Consider the following 19,889-nt stretch of genomic DNA (forward strand, 5'->3'; position numbering starts at 1 on the left):
TGCCCGGAAACCACAGCCTGGCCAGCGGCCACTACATGCAGTATAAAGGGCAGAATGGAGCTGTTGCACATGCCCAGTGGCAGCAAATTTTCCTACTAAGGCTGAGTACACGCTAGAATAATATCTGCACGATACAGTATGTCAAATTAGAACATCAGACTGTACAAAGCGTGCGGGCAATTGTGCGTTCCCATGGGTTCTATATGAGATCTTTTGGTTGGCCGTGCTGGACAGCCAGGGACAAGATATTGTGTACGATGTGGTGCAGTTAAATGAAGAACAGAATGAGATATCGTTCTGTCGTTCATAAAATTGCACAGTGTGTACTCCCAATCTGGCTTGATCTGGGACAAAGGTAATTTGTCTTTACCATCGCGCAAAACGGCTATCATCCTAATGTGTACCCAGCCTTATTCTGCTATGTGTGTCTGTGAATCTGAGTGCTTAATCACCGCAGCAGAGAGAGAATCTGGTAAATTGCTTACCATAAGCCTGCATATATCTGAAGTACTGTATTTCATAAACTTCGCTTTGTTTGGAGCAGACTATAGCTTGTTACATGCTTATTATACATCCTTCATGGGTTGGCGACAATTGCTCTAAACTCAAACATTTGGAAACCCCCCTCCAGAAATCCTGCTTTTGCCCCTGGACACCACAAAGATGCCTTGATTGCAACGCATCCTACAGTATGTATAGGAAGAATACATACGGTAGCCCAACAATGCCTACTGCTTTATAAACTAGACAACCTACCACATTATATGAAGGACTACTTTTTTTATTTGAAACAAAGAGGGGAGAGATATGGGCTTTAGATTCCCACCATCTGAGGAGCATCTATTTATTTTGTGTACTGTCTCCGTTATTAGTTCATGATCAATAACTAATAAGGGGGCAGATTATTTGTAGCACGTGGTAATATTGTCTTGTGATCACCAAACAAAAGCTAATAGTGGGCCACATAATTTGTAAGAGCAGACTCCCCTTATTCAAATATGGGTGCCCACAAAGTTGAAGTTGTGGTTATGGGGATGAGATAGCATTATGTGCCCTCCTCCCATATATGGAAAATATAACATTGTCTGGTGATCATAAGTTATCACCAGGCAATAAGTACTAAAGGGACCCACCATTTGATAGCGGAGTCTTCCCTCTTTCTAAAATAGGTGCTCCTTAATTATTGGAAGCCAGGTTGTAGAATATATTCCTCCATCCTGGCCTGGACTCAATGTTTTTTATGCAATATAGGAAGTTAATATTATACTGATAACCAGAGACTAACTTCTGTTGTAGATACTTGTTTGAATGAGGACATTCTGCTCTTTCAAACAAGGATGTTCCCATCTGTCTGGATGTCAGGGTTGAGGAGATAGAGAGACTTAAATCCCACCTCACTTCTCTGGTTATACTTTTTGGGGGGCATTTTGCTGTGGGTGATGAGTGGGACTCATCATCCACAGTTTTAAGGTACATGTGGATGACGAACCCCACTCATCCTCTGCAGCTAAGTGGTTTAGGAGTGTTATTTATAACATTATTTATTTTTCCAAGAAATATCAGCATAAGAATTGGCTACTAGGCGGCTAACGTCGAACTATTAATTTAGTCTTAAAAGCCTCATCAGCTACAATTGTAGATATACAGTATCTGACTCATGTGGATGACAGATTCCTAAGAAAATCATTCTTCAAGTTATTCAAATCTGAAACAGAGCTTTACACACAAGAATTCTGGGCACAGCTACATTTGTTATTTTCAATATTACTAGTGATGCTTTACTTGTACACTTAGGGAAATGTGACAGCAACAACTAATTTTACCAAGATCAGAAATATAGTATTTGCTATTTGTTTCTCAGCAGTGTTATAATGTTGTCCAGTGTATCAATTAAAAATGTGTCTTCATACACCTACTGTAACATGCAATATATGCCATATTGCATGAGATACCGGTCGACTGAGATGCACCAAGAGAAATAGCATAACGTACTTTTCTTTTAAGTTTGGTTCTTATTTGCATCGTAGATGCAGCTAAAACCCATTCTCAGTGTATTAGAGACAGTAGGCTACGATCAGGGCTAGCTCCAGGCACGTTCCTTATGAACGGCCGTGCTGGGCGCCGACTCCTAAGGGCGGCAGATAGCCGGCCACAATTTTAAATCAGTCGCCAGTCTGTCAGTCAATCAGAGCTCGTGGACCAGTAGTGGCAGCCGGACCGCAGGCTTTGACTGGCAGACAGAGCGATGGCTGATTTCAGGCAGGGAAGTGCCAGAGACACCGGACTGAGGGGCAGGAGAGGCGCAAGCTGCGCTCTCCTCCCCTCACACAGAAGCAGCGGCGGCAGTAGGAGAGGCCCGTGGCAGTGAGCAGCACTACAGGGGGCATGTATATCTGCCACTCTGGCGGTCACATGTGTCTGGCACCCTGGGGGCATGTGTATCTGGCACTGTGGTGGCACATGCATCTGGCACTGTGGGGTCACATGCATCTGGCACTGTGGGGTCAAGTGTATCTGGCACTGTGGGGTCAAGTGTATCTGGCACTCTGGGGGCATGTATATCTGGCACTGTGGGGGCACGTATATCTGGCACTATGTGGGCATGTGCATCTGGCACTGTGGGGGCATGTGCATCTGGCACTGTGGGGGGCACGTGCATCTGGCACTCTGGGGCACGTGTATCTGGCACTGTGGGGGACACGTGTATCTGGCACTGTGGGGGACACGTGTATCTGGCACTGTGGGGGACAGGTGTATCTGGCACTGTGGGGGACACATGTATCTGGCACTGTGGGGGACATGTGTATCTGGCACTGTGGGGGACAGGTGTATCTGGCACTGTGGGGGACACATGTATCTGTCACTGTGGGGGACATGTGTATCTGGCACTGTGGGGGACAGGTGTATCTGGCACTGTGGGGGATGCGTGTATCTGGCACTGTGGGGGACACGTGTATCTGGCACTGAGGTGGGCACGTGTATCTGGCACTGAGGTGGGCACGTGTATCTGGCACTGAGGGGGGCACATGTACTGTATCTAGCACTGAGGGGGGCACATGTTATCTGGCACTGAGGGGGGCACATGTATCTGGCACTGTAGGGGCATGTGTATCTGGCACTGTGGGGACACGTGCAGGGCTTAAAGTGGTCCTGGAGAGGTGGGGGAACTCTTCTCCCACATGACCCCTCCCACTTAGCGCGCGCCACAAAAAGGGGGTGTGGTCTCATAAGGAAGGGGCGTGGCCACACAAGTACCCCCAATTCAAAATACTGTCTCACAGTAGCACAATCTTCTGGGGGCTGGGCACTATGGTCAGCTAGCAGCCTGGGGATGGAGAAGACAGTAGCGATTACCTTCACAGTGTGGTGCTCTACATGGCTGTGCACCTGGCGTAATGGTCGGAAACGGCCCTGAGTACATTGCTTGTAATTAATATTACACCACACAGTAGGATTATACAAGCAAACAAGCAGCAAGCCTAACTCTACTACTATGGCCCTGCACAGTGGCTGCAACAGATGTCCCACAGGCAGCTAAATAGCTACAGTATACTGCCCACCCTATGAATATTACTTTTGGAGCTACTAGCATTTACTTGAATTCATTCAAAATGTGCAAGCCTGCTTCACTATCCAGTTCATGTGACGCAATAAAGAAGAGAAAAGTGGAGGTGTGCTGTGAAAAAGGAGGGAGAGAAGAACACATACAATATACACACAGACACATTGGAATTGTGGAGGAAAAAGAAGAGGCTAGAATTTAGGAAAAAGAATGGCAGGCAGAGAGAGAAAGGAGTGTGCCAGTCAGAGTGAAGAGGGGTGCTGTGTGGGCACTGCCACTCTTACTATAGCTGTTGCCAGGATGATCCTTTTCTTGAGACCAGGCTCATGCAGCTGGCGCTCTGCTCCTCGGTCCCCAGGTTCAACATGCTGGCACATGGGGGTGGTGACTTTGCTGGGCTGTGTGTGCGGTGAGCTGTCGCTGGGTCGGCTGCGTGTGGCCGCGTTTTCCGGACTGTGGGCTGGTAGAGGGGTGTGTGAGTCTCAGTGACTCCGAGTCCCAGCCGCTTGTAACTGCTGCCGTGTAAAGAGGCTGCTGCTGCCCCCAGCCAGGAGAGTAGGGGCTCGACGGACTTAACGCCACTGCTCCTCCTGTAAAGGATCCGGACATCCATGGCTAACACATGGCGGCGCTCTGCACAGTGCAGTCCTCTACGCGGCTGCGTACGCCGCATAATGGTCGGGCCGGCCCTGGGTGAGCTGCTCTGATCCCCTAGCATGCCTCACTCAGGGAAGAGCTAATACAGTGACCAGAAGCGATAAGCCACCACACTTTGAATCTGGCGCCGATTGTGCGCCATTCACGGCACCTGGACCGCCAGCTAATGAGAAGCTGCCACTTGGCAGCTTCTCATTGGCTGGCGGTCCGCGAGCCGTGATTGGCTCACACCAGACTTTGAAAAAGCTGCCTCTTCTTTAGATTGGTGCTGCAGCCGGTCCGCGAGCCGGGATTGGCTGGCGGCTGCACCCAACTTCACAATGCAGCAGGGACCTGATGCTGTAGCCGGGCGGAGGCGGAACTGGTTCCGCCTGCAATTAGAGATGACGGAACGCAGTTCCGCCCCGTTCCGGCCCACTTTAACCACTGGACACGTGTATCTGACAATGTGGGGGCATATTATATGTATCTAACAATGTGGGGGCATATTTTGTGTATCTGCCACTATGGGGACACGTGTATCTGACAATGTGGGGGCATATTATGTGTATCTTGAACCTGGGGGGCACATGGGTATCTGAAAATATGGGGGCATATAATGTGTATCTGGCACTGTGGGGGCATATAATGTGTATCTGGCACTGTGGTGGCATATAATTTGGATCTGGCACTGTGCTGGACATATAATGTGTATCTGTCACTGTGGTGGACATATAATGTGTATCTGGCACTGCACTGCTGGGGGAATATGCGCATCTGGCACTGCACTGCTGGGGCATATTATGTGTATCTGGCACTGCCGGGGGCATAGTATGTGTATCTGCCACTGCTAGGGGCATATTATGTGTATCTGGCACTGCTAGGGGCATATAATGTGTATCTGGAACTGTTGAGGCAAATAATGTGTATCTGGCACTGTGGGGGCATATAATGTGTATCTGGCACGGTTGGGGGCATATGTGTATCTATCACTGCACTACTGGGGGCTAATGTGTATCTGGCACTGTTTTGGGTATATAATGTGTATATGGCACTACTGGGGGTGTATGCGTATCTGACACTGCACTACTGGGGTCATTATGTGTATCTGACACTATACTAGAGACATTATGTGTAAGGAACACTACTGTGGGCGTTATGTGTAAGGCTGCTAATTGTGTGTGTAGAGGGGTGTAAAAATATATTTATTTGTAGCTTGATAATACAAAGTTGTGAGGCTACGCCCATACACTTCCAAATTTTCTTGCACAGGGTGCTAGTAGTCCTGGAGCCGGACCTGGCTGCGATATTAACCACAGAAGAATTGATTTTACACAGGCACATAGGTGCAGATTTAGCACAGTGGAATTTAGAATAAAAAAAATGCAGCACCCGCTCTCATCAGAGACATTTTGACACAGATTCAGATGTACAAATGTGAAATTTCACATTGATCAGTGTAATCTAGCAAAGTAGTTTTGTCGCTCTTAGTTTTATTTATGCGGATAAGACAAACACTTTGATTAAAAAAGATGCGCGGGGCAGCCAAGTTGCCTGGGACCTGGAAAGCCAAGATGGGTTATTTGGCTTGACTGAAACCAGTGTGTAGAAGGACATATCTGCACTGTAGGCTGTTGTCAATTTGCTTAAAGTTAGGCTAATTGAGTGTATTAATAAATTAGAATTTCACAGATTTGTCATCAGTGAATACCCATTTGCCCTAGTAATGTGCAGAGCTTCACTAAAAAGAATACAATTGGGTGACTGTGAGTTGATTCTGGGTTTCAAAAACAGCTAGCCTACAACTTCCTAGACATCTGTTTATCACAGCTCCTTAGGCTGCTTGCATACCTATAGGAAAGGTGAAGCAAGGCCAAGAAACTACTGCACTGTTCCTCACCGGGCCTGTATAGATAATAGATATACACAGACAATACCAGGCCCTGTTCTGTATTGTATAACCTTGTATTAATCATTAGCTGGTTGAAATTGACAAAGCTTGACTCCCAAGGTGAATATTTTATTAAACCTTCAATTGTTTGAGTGGTGTCCCATATAAACATAATATAATTAACATAACGATAAATAAACAATAATAAGAATTAATAACAATAAGCCTCATAGATATAGAGTTGACAGAATACCATTTGCCAGCTATTTATTAAAAACATTAGAATCTTCAAATATATTTAAAGGAAGTAAAGTATGGTGGCAAAGAAAGAACATCCAGAATCAGTCCACTCCAACAATGCACTTAACAACTTACAACATGCATTGCAGGCGGAATACCTCCAAATGTGCACACATAGAAAACAGATTAACAGTTCCAACAAAAACCATTCAACCTTCTAACATGTCCACCCACACGGTAAGGTGATGATGCTGCCGCATCAGGGTGGTTCAGCCAACTAACTAGTCAACAATGGTGAGCATACCCAAACATTAGCATAATTAAAAAATGTAAACAAAATCTGCACTTGGAGTGGCGACCTGCCAAAGTGAGGGTCTGGTTACCATCGCACTGCCACCATACTGTACATCCACTAACGCACCAAAGAAATAGCCTGAAACAGATTCTCAAAAACAAAGCAAAAGCCCCATCTCAGTCAAATTAACCCCAACAGACCAATAAAATAAAAATAAAAATAATGTAACTTAGGGCCTAATTCAGACAGGAACGCTGCAGTGGCAGCATTTGCAGTCTGATGCGCACACAGTGAGATGGGATGGCATGTCACTTGTGCGATCGCCTCGGCCTGATTGACAGGCAGAGGCGGTCGCGGGGCGGTATGGGGCGTGTCGGCGGCCTATGCCTGGCAAAAAACAAAAGCTTAGGTCACAAATCCTGCCATATCATACCTTTCACACAGTGGCATAAAGAGGACGGAGTGAGCAGGGCACGTGCCAAGACAGTTACAGGACAGAGGGGGCGATTGCCGGAGCAGATCCAGAGCGGCCTGCTGTATTCACAGCCAGGCAAGTGAGCAGAGGGTGCCCGGATGCCGGACACTAACAGGGCAGGAGCTAGGACCCACACGGTGCACACAGTAATAGCAATGTTGTTCTGTCTGCCCCCTAGAATAATGACGTAGTGGCGTCCATGATACCACACCTCCCTTGTAAGCCACACCCCCTTCTCAAGAGTATGCAAGCCTTCAGCGATGGGAGCGTCTCTGTGCACTCCCGTAGTGTGGCTAGGTGTTGGATCACCTAGTCACACCAGGAGTGCACGTTTGCGATGGAGCCGCATCAGATGAGCGCGGCTCCATCTGTATAAATCGAGGAGAGAAGAATGAGTAGGGGGGAGCAAGGATAAGACAAGAAAACTCTGTGACATGTCAAACCAAAAAAACCTGCTGATGGATGCAAATAATTATAATTAATATTGCCAATTAGCCAAATTAAGGTCTGTCAGTCCAGGCAAAAAGCAAAAATCCCACAAGACTTCCAATGGTAACAGCGACAAGTAGCTAATCCGCGTGTAGAATAGACAAGGGGAACAATACACACAAGACAATAAATGATGTAACATACAAAGTCAATCAACCATAAAACAACACAGCACTTCAAAACCAAGCTAAACTGATATTTGGTCAAATGTGAACCATTATGTAATAACCAGGAATCAGCAGCAGAGGGCATTATGACCAAACACTGCATGGCCACGGTATCTGTCCAGAGAAGGGACCAACTAAATCCAGTTGACCATACCTAGCTGATCAGTTATGGATCACCGGAGCTTACACAGCTACACAGCTACACAGGAGAATAGCTACATAAACTTATTTGGGGAATACCACCAACTCCGAAATTCATAAGGCCACATGCAAGGCCATACCTGTAGATAAAGCTAATTAAAATAAAATTACTTTCTAAACCAAGTCCACAAGGATTGAAGGAAGCAGTGAAATGTCAAATACTATGCCTCCTGTCAGGCACATCTGGAACCATTGGAGCCCAACCATTCAAGGTCTTGTGAATAAGAAAACTATTGGTAAAGTCAGGTAGGCTTTTCAATTTACAGAAAAATGAAATACTTACCAAGGATACCATGCTGTGGACCTGCTAAAGACATGGAGCCACCAAATTACATGTGGAATGAATTGATGCAGAGCCAGATTAAAAAGGAGGGGTGGGGGCAGGGCCGGTGCTAGGGTATTCGGCGCCCTCCTGCAAACTATCAATTTTGCGCCTTTTTACAAATACAAATGTGAACGATCTCATCCTCAGAGCTGTAACTACACATTTTGGTGCCCCCCTCAAGATCCATAAACATACGGTCATAAAAAAATTACCTGAAATATAGGGGCGTAAAATAATTATGTTGCACAGTAGTCTCCATTATTCAAAATTACACCACACAATAGTATCACTTACATACATTACGCCAGGTAGTGCCCCTTATATTCATTACGCCAGATACAGCTCCCTTTTACATATTGCACCAGGTAGAGCCAGTCACACATTATTCCAGATAGAGCACCCTTTTACACACTGAGCCAGGTAGAGTTCCCTCTTACACTTTGCGCCAGGTAGAGCACCCTTTTACACATGCCACTTCCCCCAAAAGGAGGAAGAGCCAAACATATAGGGGCCGCAGAATAGTACCAATTCACATTACACTGCACAGTAGTGTTTGCTAGTCACATTACACCGCACAGTAGTGTCCGTTACTCACATTACACTGCACAGTAGTGTCCGTTACTCACATTACACCGCACAGTAGTGTCTGTTAGTCACATTACACCGCACAGTAGTGTCTGTTAGTCACATTACACCGCACAGTAGTGTCCGTTAGTCACATTACACTGCACAGTAGTGTCCGTTAGTCACATTACACCACATACTAGTGTCCGCTAGTCACATTATACCAAACAGTAGTGTCCGTTAGTCACATTACACCACATACTAGTGCCCGTTAGTCACATTACACCGCACAGTAGTGTCAGTTAGTCACATTACACTGCACAGTAGTGTCCGTTAGTCACATTACACCGCACAGTAGCGTCTGTTAGTCACATTACACCGCACAGTAGTGTCCGTTAGTCACATTACACCGCACAGTAGTGTCCGATAGTTACATTACACCGCACAGTAGTGTCCGTTAGTCACATTACACCGCACAGCAGTGTCCGATAGTCACATTACACCGCACAGTAGTGTCTGCTAGTCACATTACACCGCACAGTAGTGTCTGTTAGTCACATTACACAGCACAGTAGTGTCCGTTAGTCACATTACACAGCACAGGAGAGCCCGTTAGTCACATTACACCACACAGTAGCGTCCGTTAGTCACATGACACCGCATAGTAGCGTCCGTTCATCACATTACACTGCACAGTAGTGTCCGTTAGTTACATTACACTGCACAGTAGTGTCCGGCTGGTCGTCCTTGAGCATGTGCAGAGGTGAACGCAGATCCGGCTGCGTATGCAGTGATCTGCGTTCATCTCTGAGTTACCCCCTATGCCAGGTAGAGCCTTCATTCCCTCCACAGTGCGGCCCGGTACCTGCAGGAGGTCCCGACTCGGGCGCTGCTCATCCGCTCCCTTCTTCTCCGGTTTCTCACAGGCTCCGTTACTCCAGTGGCTCTGTAGGATGTTGTCAGTGACCCCGAGAGGGGGCGGAAGCGGGAACTAATTACCTGGGCCTGGGACTGATGGAGGGGCCGGAGGGTCCCTGGTCCCCTGCACTCCCAACCCCCTCCCACCTTACTGTGCAGCAGCAGCTCTCATCTTGGCAGCACAGCACATGCTGCAGTGTGCTGTTCTGCAGTGGGGCAGAGAGGCTGCTGCTATTGTTATTGTTCATGTATGGGTGGGTGGGGGGAGTGTGATCATAGTGATCACACCCCCCCCTCGAATTGACCCTGGCTGAGGGGCTCAGGGGCTGAGTGCTGGGGGCTCAGGGATCAGGAACTACACCTACCCTGCTCTGTACAGCCTAGACTTTTTTTTTACAACAATTCTCCCCATAAAGGGGCGTGGCCACGGCTCCCGCGATTAGGCCACGCCCCCAACCCTCTAGGCCTCTCGTGAATGGCAGCGGCGCTGTGTGTAGGCTGAGGCCACACGGGCACACACTGTGTGCACACTTTCTGGGGAGGAGGGGGAGCCGCCGCGCTGCAATCTGCCAGGGCTGCTACCTGTCATCCAGGGTGACAGGCGCAGCGGCAGCTGGCAGCAGCAGGGATGCAGAGCAGGGAGAGGCTGAGCGCCTATTCAGTTTGGCGCCTCCCTGCACTGCATCCCTTTGCTGAGCGGCTAGCGCCGGCTCTGGGTGGGGGGCGACAGGGGCAGTCGTCCCGGGGCCCCCACACCCAGTGGACACTGCAGCTGCCACCTGCAGAGACAATGTGGAAATTGGTGTGGGAGGCGGTTGGCTGGCGACAGGCAGGAGAAGCAAATTATCCAGGGAGGCACTCCCTGCCAGGCACGGTGCTCTGCTGCTGCAGCAGCGTTCACAGCTTCTGAGCTCTCCATGAAGGTGCAATCCAAATTTTGATCTGATTGTCAGTTTGGGCGTTATTGTTCATGCAATGCAAGCCTCACATCGGTAATGACATCATTATGTGAACCCCCTGTTCATCCCCTTAGGGCAGGTTTATTAAAATTTTAATTACGTAGTGGTCCTAATTCCCACCTGAAGAATACCTATGTTAAACTTTATCTTCCAAACATATCAGGAAGTAAGAGAATTAGTGATGAGTCAGTGAGTGAGCAAGGGCTTTTGCATATATATATATATATATATATATATATATATAATCGCAGCAGTGCGAACGGGTCGGTTCTGTGCATGCACGGTGGCCGCATTGCGTAGACGCGTCGTTACCCGGGCAGCAATGCCGCATTCGAAGAAAGATTGACAGAAGGAAGGCGTTCCATGACCGTTTTCCGGGAGTGGTTCGGCAAACGCAGGCGTGTCCAGGCGTTTGGAGGGCGGATGTCTGACGTCAATTCTGGGACCTTCATCGCTGGATTCATCGCACAAGGTAAGTAACTGTCTTTTTTTACACAAAACTTTTTTAGCATAGCAGGGCTGCACAAGCGATCGCAGCCCTGCTATGCTAAAATACACTGCCCCATATGCGGCGTCTAGTTGATCGCACCAGCAGCAAAAAGTTGCTACGTGCGATCAACTCGGAATGACCCCCTGTGTCATTTTAGCCTGAGAATGGGGTGGGGCCTAATGATGTGGCGAGTCAGACATACCCCCAATGCTGTCAGCGTCATCACCTCCCGGGTCTTCTACCGCAGATAGATAAATAACAGTGGCCAGTATGGTGTATTTATGTACATAGCATACAGAAAGATTTCATTCATATTTGGAGCTGTCTGAAATTGGGCCTCATCCACTACTGTCAGGGCAGCACATAAAAGCTGCTCTTAGCAGCTCTCCAATGCAATTGATTTAAGCTTGGCTGTATTCAGGGGGGGGGGGTGGACATAACTTGCACAACACACAAATGAAGGTGATGTCCCTTTTACAAAGCAGTCACAATCACTGGAGAGCATGGACTAGGCACATTTGTATAAATGAAAAATAGCGCGGAGCCGCATTTAAGAAGTCCCTCTCCCTCAATATCATTCTCATCATTGTCTGCAGAAAGTCACTTCAGTTGTTATTTCTGTGAAATGGTTCCATCCTCCGAGTTAAATCTGAATAATAAAAAGAACACATCGATCTTACTGGCAGTTTGTTAACATTCAACATATTAAAGCTGTTCTAAAGAACAATGACTAATAAATATTTTATATCTTGAGATGTATTTTTCTGTATGCTAATGAGTTCAAGTAAACACTGACTGCATTTCTACGTTGGTGCATGCAGTTCTGTGACATCTCTATTCATACTCATGTGCAGGTGCTGTGAGTGCTAAGCAGAAATAAATATAATACAATCAATGCAAAATAGTAGTAGTACAGTGGCCAAGGATAACATTCTTTTCTTGTCTTTCTCAGCCACCCTGGGGACACTGGATTTTAGCTTGCTGTACGATCATGAAAATAATGCTCTGCACTGCACAATCAATAAAGCCAAGGTACGTTCCTGTCTACTTACATGGAGCATTCATTGTGTTTACTTCCTGAGGAAGAATGCCTCAATTAACCTCCGCACAGCATTGTGCCCATAATGTACTGTCAGCTGAAACCGCTTCTCTGCTTCACTCCAAACCTAGCATCTTAAAGACTATGCTAACTCCTCTTATTTATTAAATTACTTATATATTGCTAGCATGTTCCATTGCACTTTACAATTATTGTCTTTATATCTGTATGGCTTTGACCTGTGTTTTGAGTTAACACAGATGTCTGCTAAGCAAATTAGTAGAAAGTAATACCTAATTTCTGTGCCGTAACTAGACATCTGGTGTCCTGTGCCAGAAAGAGAATTAGTGCCCCCATCCCATATTCACAACAAGGATAGCGGCGCCAAAAATAAGAGACTGTAAGTTCATGGGGAAGGGCAATGGCCACAGAATAGTATCAATTCACATTACCCCACACAGTAGTATAGATTATTCACATTATACCACACAGTAGAACCCCATATACACTTTACACCTGACTGTACAGGTACAGTATTGTCTATTATTCACTCTTTCCGAATCATCACTGACACTAGTGGGGTGGTCAGAGTTTATACCAGCCACCACATGCCAACATGATGATTTGATGTATAAAAGAGCAAAACAAGTAGAGAAGTGGACCAGTGGAGAAGTTGCCCAACGCAACCAATCAATGTCTTCCTGTCATTTTATAGAATGTACTTGTACCTTAAAGCTTAATGGTAGCTATGGGCAACTTCTTTAATGGACGACGTCTCCGCTCTTTTCACTGATTGATACATCAACCCCATAATTTTCATCAGCAGTTGATTGTATTATAAAAATTGTTAACTTGCTTAGTAATCAACCATTACAGAATATTTAGAAAAATACTAACAGATCATGCCTTAGAATTTGCAGCTCACACAAACATAAGTAGCAGAAAAGTTTTGCTATCTCAGAAGTAGTATGCACAAAATTTTCACACATATTTTTTATTCATTCTCTTCCGCAATTACTCCCTTCTCTCTCTCTCTGGGCCTAATTTAGATCTGATCGCTAGCAAGCGATTTTTGCACTGCTGCGATCAGATAGTCACCGCCTACATGGGGAGTGTATTTTAGCTGTGCAAGTGTGCGAACGCATGTGTAGCAGAGCTGTACAAACAGATTTTGTGCAGTCTCACTCTCTGCGCAACCCAGGACTTACTCAGCCGCTGCGATCGCATCAGCCTGTCCGGGACCGGAATTGACGTCAGGAACCCTCCCTCTAAACGCATGGACATGCCTGCATTTTTCCAGCCACTCCCTGAAAACAGTCAGTTGACACCCACAAACGCCTTCTTCCTGTCAATCTCCTTGCGATCGCCCGTGCGAACGGATCCGTCGCACAAACCCATTGCTGAGCGGCAATCCGCTTTGTACCCATGCGACGTGCCAGCGCATTGCGGTGCATATGCACAGCAGCGATCAGTTCTGAATTACGCCCTCTGTCTCTCTGTGTCTCTCTTACATGCTCAATCTCTCCATCTTTCCTACTCTCCCTCTTTCACCCTCTTTCTAATTGAGTTATTATATACAGGTATGTAATCTCTTATTGAAAACACCGTTATCCAAATTTTCCAGAAGAGATAAAGGCTAATTATTGCTGCCATTCTGTAATTTTGTCATACGCACAGAAATGGACATAATATGTTTCTTCCCAATCACCACTATGAGAAGCCCTACCTAATAACTTGAGCAAGAAAAATGTAAAAAAAATGCTCGGGACAGTGTATGAAAATATTGGGATCATGTTTAAATGTGTTATGGTAAATTCTTGAACAATGCTCCAAGAAAAATGTACTTGGAAAGCCCCAGTTCCAAAGCATTCACAGTAATAGATACAATGCTTGTACTTTTCTTTTATGTCATTTTATGTTATTATGTTTTTAAGATATAACAACTGCTATTGCAAAATTGCATATAACAATAGTGCATTATGAAAAGAGAAGGAATTATGTTAATGGAAATTATCTCTTCAAGATGCACTAGAGGCATATAATGACCTGTTATTAAGTGTTTTAGATCTGCGGTTACTAAAGTTACCAGAACATTGTAAATATTCGCTATTTTTTGTCACTCATTACATACTGTATTACGGACATAGCTCATAATGACTAACTAGGACAGCACAGCATAGAACATGGTCACTAGAGATTCTTGAACTAGACGCAAATTAATACAAACATCCAAAAACATTCGACATTCAAATGCACTGAATAAAAGGAAAGACCATCATGATCTGAGAAGGACCTCTCAACTGCTATCCTGGACACAAAATGAGTTAAGGATCATGTGCCCACCTAGCTAATACACGACCAGCCAATCAGGAACGATCTCTCATCTGTCTGCTTTATCAGGCATGCTGTGGTACAGTATCAAAATGCTTGTGATATGCCAAATGCAGAAGCAGAACTACCAATGGTGCAGCAGGTGCATTGCACCATGGCCCCTGCGGACTAAGGGGCCCACTGCTGACCAGACTAGCAATGAGTTTTCCCCTGGGCCACAGCACAACCATTTTGAGCAAAATCAGATGACTAGCTCAGTAAAGGGAGCAAGGTGGGCTCCACTGCCTGAGGAACCTGCCCCTTACCTCAGGGATGCAGGGTGACCTTGTTTGTGGGCAGCCACATCGGTTTGCCATCTAAGCCAGACTGATAGGTGAGTCCTGCTGCCTGTCAGTGCTGGTGATCACAGACATGTACTGCATTATAGGCAGCTCATGGCCGGTGTAATTGGCTCTGTCAGAGCCTGCTTGACTTAAGTGTTGAACTGAGGAAAGCACAGGGGATGGGGCCTCCTCTCATAGGCAGGGCAGTGGCTTCTGTGATCCAGAGTTATATAGGCACACATCACTGGATGACTCAAACTACTGTATGAACAGCCCAGTTACTTAACAAGTGGTGTTTGCTTATTGATGGATAGCAGGTACAGCCATACCTCATGTGACATGTACACTGGTGATGGTGTGGAATTGAATTTCAGACAGCTCACCAAATGGTGAATGTATACCTTATGGGAGGTGTTAACCATATTTATCATAGAAGCTAAGTAGGAGACTTCTGTCTCTCACCATGTCACTACACAGTCTTACACAGTAAAGAAATAAGATGGCCCCTAACATTTTCAATAGTGATATTGGCGACCATCTTGGGATAGAGCATGAGGCCTCCATTGAGCACAGGAAGACTGCAGTAGCAGTTCTTTCAACACCCACCTCAACCAAGGTAGATCCCCCCTGTTCTCCACACAGCACAGGACTGTGTGCAGGTCTGTGTGATTATACTCACGTCACCCTCTCCCTGTCACCCACTGGCTCTTCATCGTTACCTGTTACCTCTCCCTGTTACTCTGTGCCTCTCTCTGGCATCCACTGCTTCTCCCTGTCATCCTCTGCCTCTCCCTGTCATCCACTGGCGTGTGGTATATTATGAACTTGGGGTGGGTCAGAGGACAGGACCCCAGTATATTTATGCAAATGGGCCCACCAGTCACAATTTCGTCCACTGGCCAAAAATATGCGTGTGAAGTGTACACCCAGCTCTAAACTCCGCTTAGTCAGTTTTGTTTGAATTTATTTATTTAATTTTTATATCCAGCTTATCTCATACAAAAGTTAAACACAGAACAGTGGCCAATACATTGCACAAAAGCATGCATTGTTTTAAATAATTTAAAACTAGTCTTTTAATAATAGTAATAATAATAGTCAATGCTGCAATCACATTATACGAGGATGGTTCAGTAAGTAAAAGTAACAAGACCTCTTGTGTAATGTTCTCTATTTTATTCCAATTTCCCACCAGGCCAGAGCAGGTAGACCACTGCTTCCCCTCACGGCCATTAGACTGCAGCTCATATCAGTTATACTGTTCCAATATCAGTTGTAAGATGGTGGGACTGGTCAAATATGGAAGTATATAGTGTCATGTGATCAGATTTCTGCGTCTAAAGGGCACATCAGCAGCTGACATTAATTTCCAACTTGTACATGGTGATAACGTCATGTCACTTAAACAGGTTTGGCTTTGGTGCAGGACAGATGTTCCAGATGAGCACATCCACCACAGATGACAATTGTGCAGCATTGAAGGTCTGATTCAGGAGGACAGGTGCCTTCAAATTATTGATATTGCTGATGAACTGAACATCTCAGTGGGTACTGTGCACAACATTATTCACTAGCAACTGGGGTACAGGCGCTTCACACTGATATCTTCTAGCTGGTATAGATGCCTTGGTGTATCGTTGGAACAAGTGCTCAGACTAGTATGGGAACTATGTGGAACAGTAATTAATACTAAGACCATATTACTGACTACTGTATATGTAGAGTTGAATAAATTTACGCAGTCGGAGGTCTTGTTATCTTATTTATTGAACCACCTTCTTAAATTCTTGGTATCCCTTTCTAGACTGGCTTTACTAACGTATTTATAATCAGTGCAATGTGTGTGTGGTGCACACGGGCCCCCGGGGTCCAGGGGAGCCCATACCACGCTCCCCGCACCCATTTTTGCAATACTTATTCTCCAGAGTTCCGCATCAGCAGCAGCAGCGCTGCATGAAATTACCAGGAAAATGGCGTGGGAACCATATTTCCGGCATTTTGCACATGCACAGTGATGAAATCACTGGGAAAATGGTGGCTGCATCATTTTCCCAGAAACCTAAGCATGCACATTAGAATCTGGGACAGAACTAGGGTCCCCTAGTGACCCTAGTGCCCAGAGTGAACAGCTCTGCCGGCTAGAGAGGAGCGTTTGGCCACAGTGGGCAACACCTCCAGCTGGGAAAAGTGCATCAGCATTTATGTGATTTTGGTTTCTAGGATTCAAACATCCAGGTTTTACAACAATAAAATAAAGATCATGTGACTAAAACCAGTAAGCACACCACCAAAATACTATTTGTATAGTGAATTATCGTTCATTTCTGCTGTTTAATTCCCTGTACAAATTCCCCATAAGTCAATAATGGTTTCTCTTGCTGTTATTTATTTATTTTTTAAAGAATGGCTATCACTGTAAAATAATGTTGACTTTTGTACATTATTAATCTGGAAACACACTGCACGACAACCATTCAAAGCTATCTAAACAAACTATAGATTGACCATGGCACATGGCGGTTCGTTCAGGTGCGGTTGGTTTAGCTATCACTGTTGCTTCCTTGGAGGCATTACATGCAGATGCCTCCTGCTGCACGAGTGATCCGAGCTGCATCCTATGCAGCAGGACCCATTCGCGCAGGTACTGCGAATGTGCAAAGTACCAAAAATAGATACTTTGCACCGAAGGTTGCAGGAGTAACCGCACCTGAATGACCCCAATGGTTCTTAATGAAAACAGTAACAATTGCTCCATTGTGTGTGTATAGAGGAAACATAATGCCTTTCTGTACTCATACCACTTTATGACTATTTATTATGATTTACTTGCATGTAGCACAGCATGTGTTATGTTTGAACAAGACAAGGTCAGACGCATCAAAATGGAATATGTGCTCTGCTTTCTATAGTAGCAGGGTCTGGAGATGGTAAGAAATTAGAGTTGCCAGTTGACTGGCGGTCAGTAGACAAATCCATAGCAACCAGGCACATGTTTCCATTATCTAACTACTGTAGCTACTGTAATTACTTATTGGTTGCTGTAGTTTTCTGGACATTTGCATTTTAATAATTGCATTCACATAACATGATTGATGTTCTTGGATATAATGGATTGATTGGGGAGTTTACACGGGTTACATACTATTTACCGGCTGGCGGGATGTCAGCTGTCAAGATCTTGACAGTGGCATTCGCCCGCCAGAATAACGGTAGTGGGGCGAGTGCTACAAGTCCCCTTGTGGGCTCACTTTGCTTGCTACAGGTTCTATTCTCACTTTATGTGTGTCGTGGACACCCACAAGTAAGAATAGCCCCTGTGCGCCGAGATTCTGGCTGTTGGCATTGTCAGCTATCGGGATACTGGCGTCTGTAGTATAGACATATAGACCCAGAAGAGAGAGTCTAGGCGGACGGTGTGTCCCCGCGCTGCTGGCAGGACACATATGGGGAAGAGCGGCGAGGGGATAAAAAGGGGAGCCGTTGGAAGGCAACAGGTGTTCTGACGCAGCAGGAGGAGAGAGGGAAGGACGGAGAGACCGGGAGCGCGTTGAGTGAGAGGTGCAGAACTAAGAGACCGGTCAGCCAAAACACAGAGCAAGATCCCCGTCAGCGTCTTACCGCTGTCTAGCAGTACGGGATCCTGGAGCGCAGAGCGGAGTGGAGGCAGCAGGGAGCCGGCGGCCGTCGTCCGGACAGCCGTGATGCAGAGGGAGAAGTCCGCCCATCTAATTGTGAGTGACGGGGCAAAGCACACCCACCCACTACAACTCCAGGGAGTGGAGGTTCGCCCTAGGGGAGGTTTTCATCGGGTGACTGACTGACTGACATTTAGCCAACAGCAGAGGCGGACCGCAATAAGAAAGAGAGAGAGAGGGCAGGAAAATCAGCTCAGTCAGAGTGAACTGTCAAAACCTGCGATATATATTAACTATTGACAACGCAGTCGGAAAAGCAATAGTACGTAGATGCTCTCCGCACCTCATAGCGAAATCCTATGATATGTTGCCAATAGCGCCTACGCCCATGCTCCGTATCTCTGTGTAAAAGAAGTGAGCGGTGAGACTATCAGTATTGCAAGTCAGTTTCCGTCCATCTTCCCCACGACCCTACGCTTCTCACAGCGACTGCCTCAACAACCACAGAGGTGAGGTTTGACTCTGACATTGTACTTCGTCACTGTCCTAATTAGTGGATGCTAATAAAAAGGAAAAAACAGTACTCCTCACTAGCGTAGTTTCTACAGCTGGCAGGCGGTAACGAATTCCGTGACCCAAAAGCAATACCAACCTATAGTCTATCCCTGCGAAGACAGACAGCTGAGGGAGAGGCAAAATTGTTCATGGCTAACAAGGAAGGCTTAACCCCATAGGAAAGATACTGTTGCTATTAAACTAGTTACCTATGGTTTGGGGAACACATTGTGACTGTCATCTTTTCCAGTGGATTACAAAACTAGTGATAGGAACCAGGACAGGAAATTGATAAGTAGCCTGAATCTTTTGGGGATACCTGCTTAAAAGGTTCAACAGGAAGAGACTGACAACGAGGAGGCTAAGTTAACAATTCTAAGTGCACCAACGAGAGAGCGCTCAGCTGAACTGGGGTGGACTTACGGGGACAGTAAGTGTTGTACGGGAAAGGCAGTATAATATGCAAGCGTGGTATTATGGTATACTTGTATAAGTTGTGCTATATTGATATTTGGATGTGTTAGGGAACTAACCTTTATCTAGACCTTTCCAGCATCCGTGAAATAGAGGACAACGGTGTTCCCGAATCCATTTCAATAAATCATTTGTCTTTAACGTGGTAGACTTCCATTGTTGTAAAGTGCACACGTTTAGTCATAGTTGTGCTACATTCATACTCCAAAGGGGAGATAGATTAGAAGAATACTGCAGTCAGGGTTCAACCCCTAGAAGAATTCATACTCAGGATTAGGAAGAACCTGCAAAAAGAGAGAGAGAGAAAAAAAAACCAGAAA

The 19,889-nt window shown here is 45.9% G+C and overlaps 1 protein-coding gene across 1 annotated transcript in view; it reads left to right on the forward strand.

Annotated features, from left to right (window-relative positions):
• The window catches only part of DOC2B (double C2 domain beta), a 1,147,407-nt gene that overhangs the window by 265,668 nt on the left and 861,850 nt on the right, over positions 1–19,889 (forward strand). The window contains exon 2 of the mRNA XM_063953885.1: positions 12,165–12,244. Coding sequence (XP_063809955.1) covers positions 12,165–12,244 — 80 coding nt within the window. The remainder of the gene's footprint in view (positions 1–12,164; positions 12,245–19,889) is intronic.

This window comes from Pseudophryne corroboree, chromosome 2 (genome assembly GCF_028390025.1).
Source record: "Pseudophryne corroboree isolate aPseCor3 chromosome 2, aPseCor3.hap2, whole genome shotgun sequence".
In the NCBI taxonomy this organism is placed as follows: Eukaryota; Metazoa; Chordata; class Amphibia; order Anura; family Myobatrachidae; genus Pseudophryne; species Pseudophryne corroboree.